This window comes from Triticum dicoccoides, chromosome 5B (assembly GCF_002162155.2).
Source record: "Triticum dicoccoides isolate Atlit2015 ecotype Zavitan chromosome 5B, WEW_v2.0, whole genome shotgun sequence".
Lineage (NCBI taxonomy): Eukaryota > Viridiplantae > Streptophyta > Magnoliopsida > Poales > Poaceae > Triticum > Triticum dicoccoides.
Window position 1 is genome coordinate 454306168 of NC_041389.1, and position 6577 is coordinate 454312744.

Below are 6577 nucleotides of genomic sequence, written 5' to 3' on the forward strand. Positions count from 1 at the left end.
CACACACACAAATCAGCTGAACTGTTTTTTTTTCAGTTGCCTCGAGATTAGGAAACGCGAAATTAAAAAAAAAAATCTGAACTGCGAGGTTCATATACTGCGCCCTGCACAGCCACCTCCTTCACGTGCCCTTGGCCTGCTGGGTGCTGGCCAGTTGGCCATCCACGTAACTATCGTGGGGCCCACAAGCGACACGTCACAGTGCTGACTTGCGGTGGGAAGAGAAGAGAAGAAAGAAAAGGTATGGCTTAGATACCTTATCCAGCACCCTCCAATGGCCACACGCCATGAGCACACCACGAAATCCCGCTCCCCTCCACCACTAACCTCGCATTCCCGCGCCCCCACCATATCCCCCACGTCACCACCCCCCTATATACCCACACCGCCAAACACCACGTAGTACGTAGCGCCTGCCGAGATCAAGAATTCGCCGCACGTTGGTCTTTGAACACCCACACAGCTCTAGAGGGCCATGGCCACCTCGACCGCCGCCGTGCTGTCCCCGCCCACCGTGGCCGGGCTCCGCCTGGCGCCGTCCCATCGCGCGGCGGTCTCTTTCCGGGGGGCCTCGTCGCCGGCGAGGCGGTCCGTGGCGGCGCGGGCCGCGCTGGAGCCGTCGGTGGTGATCAGCCTCAGCACGGGGCTGTCGCTGGTGATGGGCCGCTTCGTCTTCTTCAACTTCCAGCGGGAGAACGTGGCGAAGCAGGTCCCCGAGCAGAACGGCAAGACCCACTTCGAGGCCGGCGACGAGCGCGCCAAGGAGTTCGCCGGCATCCTCAAGTCCAACGACCCCGTCGGCTTCAACCTCGTCGACGTCCTCGCCTGGGGCTCCATCGGCCACATCGTCGCCTACTACATCCTCGCCACCACCAGCAACGGATACGACCCACCCTTCTTCGGCTGATCCGTCCCATGTGTGCCTGCCTGCGTGCCGGCCGGAGCGGCTTGTGCTGTTGTAATCTGCCGTGTTTTCATTAGTTCTATATTATACGCTGATGATGTACTATCATGTTTGTATGTATGTGAGATGGTGAAGGATTAATCTGGACAAGTAGTGCAACCGCGTGTGTGTATTGATGATTGCCACATGGGTGATTTTATCTCTCTCTTTCCCCATAGGGCCATAGTAGAAAAACAATTTTACTATGCACGGGATATCTTGTTCATAGATCCATCGTCCGTGGTTGCTTTGAGATCCATGCTACTTTTTTTTTTACTGTTCTTGGAATTTGTCTTGCTTCAAAGCTCACGGACAGTAAAAAAAATCGAACACAACATTTGAAACGAGATAACTTCTTTTTTGCGAGAAAACTTTCAATGTATTCATCTTCTATCATGGCAATACAACGAACATCAGAAATAATAAAAATTAAATCCAGATCCGCATGCCACCTAGCGATGACTAAAAGCACTGAAGCAAGCCGGAGGCACGCCGTCGGCATTGGTCCTCCCTCACCGAAGCCAGACAAAACTTACTGTAGTAGACAGTCGAAAAAATCATTGTGCTAAGGCCCAATAGGACCAGCACAGCAGAACAACAACCGCCGCCGATGAACAGTAGCGTAGATCGGAAGGATTCAACCTGAAAACACATGAACGTAGACGAACTATGACCAGATCCGAGCAAATCCACCAAGAACAGATCCATCAGAGACACCGCTCACCCATGATACACCGTAGAGAAGCCAATCTCAACATCTGTAGTTATACTCCTATTTTTTACAGGCAATTGACATGCGTCGCAACGGGGACACACATTTTTTGTTCGCAAGCACCCTGATTTACCATCCATCTTATCATCAATATGGTTACTTACCAGACGTAGACTTTAGCTGCCAACTGAATCAGTACTATCATCAATATGATTACTTGCCAGTTACCAAACGTAGACTTTAGCTGCCAACTGAATCATGAGACAGCTATGTTCTCCACGAAACAGTTATGTTCAGTATGTATGCCCCCAAAAAATTGCATAACTGCTTCATGACTTGCACATGCGCAGCACATCCAAACAGCAACAGGGAAGAAGATGACAGCAGGAGCACTGGTACACTTGGATGTTGGAATTCATTAACATTTCCAGGATACAGCGAAGAGAGAACCAGCAAGAAGATTTGTGAATAAGTACAGTAAAGTGATGGTAACTAGCAAAATCTGAGTTGACGTTACAAACAGAAAATTTATAAGGCCACCAGTGCCTAATAGATTACAGGAAGAGAAACTTTCAATAATGTCTACACAGAGGCTCATCCGGAGAGAAACTTTCTAACCTCATCAAGTAGGTACAAATTCGGGGGGAGAGGGCAGGAACCGGGCGACGAATGTCCACACTGCGATGCACAGCAGCACTAACTGAACGGAACAAAAAAGTGAAGCTCGGCTCACTCCGGCCTGCAGCTTCAGGACCTCTGAAGCGTTCGACAGCTCTTTGCATTGCGACTCTAGCTTCTCCACCAAATCCTCTAGCGTCCTCGCTCTGTTCTCGGTGTGCCGAAGCTTGACCTCCAGCTGTTTGTGATCCTCGGACAGAATCTTCTGAGCTTCTTGAAGAGTGCCCTGACCCTCAGTCTGGGGTTGCCAAGCTTCTGAAGCTCTTTTCAGGATGAAGCACTGGATCTCGGCCTCCATCTTCTCCATGAGCAGTTGATCAACTTCAGACTGTAGGGAAAGTAGCTTGCTATTGTATAGCGCGGTTTCCCCTGGTTGTGTCTTGTTGAGTGTATCAAGTTCAAGTATTCTTGAATCTTTCTCATCAATGAGAAGGGAAGCTTCTTCCAGCTTGGACTCTAGAAGCTTCAACTTTTCACTTATTTCTTCTGAAAAATCTTCGCAGTTGGGTGAACTGCTCCATTCATTTTCATCGTAATTGTCTGTGGAATTGTCACTGCTTTCTTTCCCGATTTCCACAAACATTTGGAGCTCTGCAGAAATATGCAGAAGCAAACAGTTATTGCAAAAAAAAAAACACTTTGACTGAAGCAAATAATGATTCCATGTTTTCAACAAAACATTTTCGTCCAACTGCAATGATACGGTAACAGAGCACTCACGAATTTATAAAAGGAAATGGACTAAGGAAACTTCCCAGAACATGCAGGGCAAGCAGATGCTTTTACACTTTTTTTTAATGCTATAATGGCTGCTACTGAAACTACTAGGAAATATAAGCTTGTGGACTGAAGAGCACAAATTTTCTTTCTTAAAACTAGGAGATAAAGCAGACCACTTGATCTGATATGAAATATACATTAAAAAAATTGCCACAGAGAATATAATGATATAAAACACAAGAGATCTTTTCTCACGAAATGGGAAAGTCCACAATGGCAGTAATTAATTGCCAGAGCATTGAACTAACGAATTGATCAACTCATCAAGTCACCACTTCCACTTAACTGTTGATAGTCTGATGTGTTAAACAGCAAAAAAGAACATGCATAGTGTATTCCTTTTTAAACAAGCATTGTTATCACCGTTAACACCTCGCCTTAAAACTAAACTGGAATAAAATATCAATAAGGACTGTTTTGGCAGGATGTCCTAACATAATGTGAGCCAAGTTCTACACCAGGTTTGCCATATTTTTCCATGGGACCAAGCTCATTGAAAAGTGGAGAAGCGCCCTTCCCTGTAGCCAGTATATTCTATAACAACTGTAGCCTCCATTCCCTCTTCCGCCACCATAGCTGTGTATTCACACCACAGCTAACACCCTCACATCGCTAAGTAGCATCGATGTGTCCTAATTTCTAACTCGCAATCATGTATGCTCTAAGTTTGGCTGGAAGTTCATCATCTCCATTACTACAAGTAATGTCTTCTTTGCCGGATTCTTTTCCTATCAGAGATCAACTTCTTTTCTCTTCCATCTCAATTACTACTAGAAGCTAGATATGTTGATGAAACATGGGTTACTAAATCATCAACTTCTCTTCCATCTCAATTCTGTTAATGATATGCTCACTATCGCCAGGCTTCCATGAGGGAAATGAAAATAAATCAGCATTCGGATTCCCTCTTGACAAGGCTTAATAAATTAAATTCAATGCAAAAACTGGTTACTTTTTTCACAATGGCCAAAAGGTGACTTGTGCACAACTAGGAACCTCATAAGTTAACTGGCATGCCTGTGCACATCGGACAAGAAGTCACTGCATCGAAGGGGCCAAGCATATGTGGGTGGGGTGGTGGTGTACCAAGAAGAGAAAGAGACTGATGTAACCACATCTTGCAGATCCAACATGAGAGCGAAGCAGCAGCAACAGGGTAGGAGAATGACCACTTTTCCCTAATAATGGCTATTGAAGATGATACGCTTTCTTCAGAATTGACATGTTACTGAATCCACAACACTTGGTATGACCGAAGCATGAGGCCACAGTGGATTAAACTTGTCAAAATTAGTATCTAGGATCCTCTACAAACATCATGGATGTATGCATTGTCCCATTTATTGTTGATCACTACTATAATGCATCAAGTTTTCAGTTATTTCCAGCTAATAAAGTAGGTCGTTTTAGGAAACCAAATGGTTTAATCTCAAAATGAATAGCTGAACAAAAATACTCATTAGTAGTAGAAATTCTGAACTACGCCCTCTAAGGTCTAAGATAGTAAGTAGGCTATGTGAAATGCAGATTTCCATGTCAAATACTAGTAAGAAACACCTGCTCGATCTAATTGAATAAACTCGTTGGCTCATCAAGCTAAAGTGAAAGGGATATTTTATGGGAATAAACTAAAGGGGGATTATATAATCATACCATTCTCAAGTGCTTCTTGTGCTGACTGAAGCATCGAAATTGAGTCGGCGTACGGATCAAGACCTGAATGGATCCCTCCATTCTCACCCTTGCCGATGCTCCCTTCATGAAATCCATGACCATGGGCATACAAATCACCATTCCCCATTGCCATTCTCCCTACTGCACTTCCATTCTCCTTATAGAAACCTCCAGCTGCGGATCGCAAGTGCTCACATGGAGCTTCATCATCGCTGTGATCGCCATCAGTGTAGAGAAACTTGTGAACGCCATTACTGCTGATGCCAGCGCTTGATTTTCGCGCGTGAGCAGCGCCAGTGCTGCGGAGGTCAGACTCGACACTGGAGCGCGAGTTCTCCGGCTCCACCGTGGAGGAGGCCGCAGAGACTGCGCGCGCACCGGCGCCGCGGGCGCGTGCGGTACGGAGGTTCTTGGCGTGCGCAGCGGCGCCCGGGGCGCGGGACCGCGCCCTGTCGCGGTCGCGGCCGAAGCCGGCGAGCGAGAAGTCGTGGCGCGGGAGCGCGGTGGAGGACTTGCTGGTCCGGTCGTCGCTGTTGTCCGAGTCGGCGCCGCCGGCGCCCACCGAAAAGCCGGCGGACGCGATCAGGAGGCCAAGATCCGGGTCCAGACTAGTCAGAACCGGAGCCGGGGCCTGAGCCGGGGACGGCGACGGAGGCGCCTCCGGCGGCAGGAAGCTGGACTCGACCGACGCGACCGGGCTGTCCTCCTCGGCCGCCGCCTCCTGCTTCCCCTTAGGCGCGTCGGCGCCGACGGGGAGACGGCGCTTATGGAGCTGCGCCAGGTCGACCTCAGCGCTAGCAGCGCCGGTGCCGGCGGCGGCTGCGGGGGCAACGGGGCCCGCGGGGGAGCCGCCATCGTCGTCGTGGTGCTCGCGGGGGATACGGCGCCACCGGCGGAGGCCGCGGCCTTTGGCGGCCGGGCGACCCGGAGGGGAGAGCGGCGGCGGCGACTCGCCGACGGAGCCAACGCTGTTGGCGCCGGAGTCCATGACGTCCGTCCGGCGCCAATTGGCGTCAACGCCGGCGGGCCTGGGAGGCGGATGGGATCAGGGAGCTGGGAGGGGGGCGCGCTGGGATTGTCGGTAGCGCATGGCGGGGCTACGAGGATCGGGAATTCCTGGGATTCGATCTCGGACCCGGAGATCCAACCGAGGAGGAGTGGAAGTGGGGAGGAAGCAGGGGGAGGGGGAGTAAAGAAAACAGGGGAATGGAGATGGAGTTTTCCTTATCGTTATGGTCGTTCTGGCAGCAGCTTCTATGATGCCTGTCTTCTGTACTTGATTACGCAATCTACCAAGATCAGTTTATTGCCTTTCGAGCACCGTCGGATCGGGACAATCGAGTGGCGGCAGCAGGAGGAGCGAGCCAGGCGGCCTGCGACGGCGACGGCGACGGCTAGACGGCTAATGCGACCAGGTGCCCTGGTGTATGTCATGGCCTCATGGGTTTCTACATCATTCTAAGTCGGATCCACCTTTTAGAAAAAAATTAGACCCTAGCTGATGAACGTTCATCTGGGAGGGTGGCATATGTAAACGAGTTCGTGGCAGTTTTAGGGGTGAAATTTCTTCAAACGACATTGTAGTTTCTTTGTCAAGAAGGCAATTTCCGTTTAAAAACTATCGCCGTTTGATCTTTCCTCACAACTAAAACCGCTATCAAATGATGTTTGATTGCCAAGCCTTCTAGGTGAACGTTCTGCGCCGGCTGACCGGCTACATCTCTTGCTGATAGCGCACAAACCGCCCAATCGGGGCAAGATCGCGCATCGACATGTGGCTTTGTGGCCCA

The 6577-nt window shown here is 49.6% G+C and overlaps 2 protein-coding genes across 2 annotated transcripts; one reads left to right on the forward strand and one right to left on the reverse strand.

Annotated features, from left to right (window-relative positions):
• Nucleotides 1-400: 400 nt before the first annotated feature.
• On the forward strand, nucleotides 401-1103 carry LOC119310618 (photosystem I reaction center subunit V, chloroplastic). The gene has a single exon (XM_037586303.1). It carries the CDS (start codon nucleotides 476-478, stop codon nucleotides 905-907), a length of 432 nt encoding a protein of 143 aa, XP_037442200.1. The 5' UTR covers nucleotides 401-475; the 3' UTR covers nucleotides 908-1103.
• A 948-nt stretch (nucleotides 1104-2051) lies between these two features.
• Nucleotides 2052-6027, reverse strand: LOC119310619 (WPP domain-interacting protein 2-like). The gene is made up of 2 exons (XM_037586304.1): nucleotides 4767-6027; nucleotides 2052-2924 (listed from the first exon to the last, which is right to left on the reverse strand). The coding sequence occupies exons 1-2, from the start codon at nucleotides 5773-5775 to the stop codon at nucleotides 2278-2280; spliced, it is 1656 nt and encodes a 551-aa protein (XP_037442201.1). The 5' UTR covers nucleotides 5776-6027; the 3' UTR covers nucleotides 2052-2277.
• Nucleotides 6028-6577: the final 550 nt, after the last annotated feature.

Coding starts and splice junctions, on each gene's coding strand:
- LOC119310618 (XM_037586303.1), top strand. CDS start 476: ATGGCCACCTCGACCGCCGCCGTGCTGTCCCCGCCCACCGTGGCCGGG.
- LOC119310619 (XM_037586304.1), bottom strand. CDS start 5,775: ATGGACTCCGGCGCCAACAGCGTTGGCTCCGTCGGCGAGTCGCCGCCG. Junction 2,925..4,766: donor ACAAGAAGCACTTGAGAATG/GTATGATTATAT, acceptor ATATTTCTGCAG/AGCTCCAAATGTTTGTGGAA.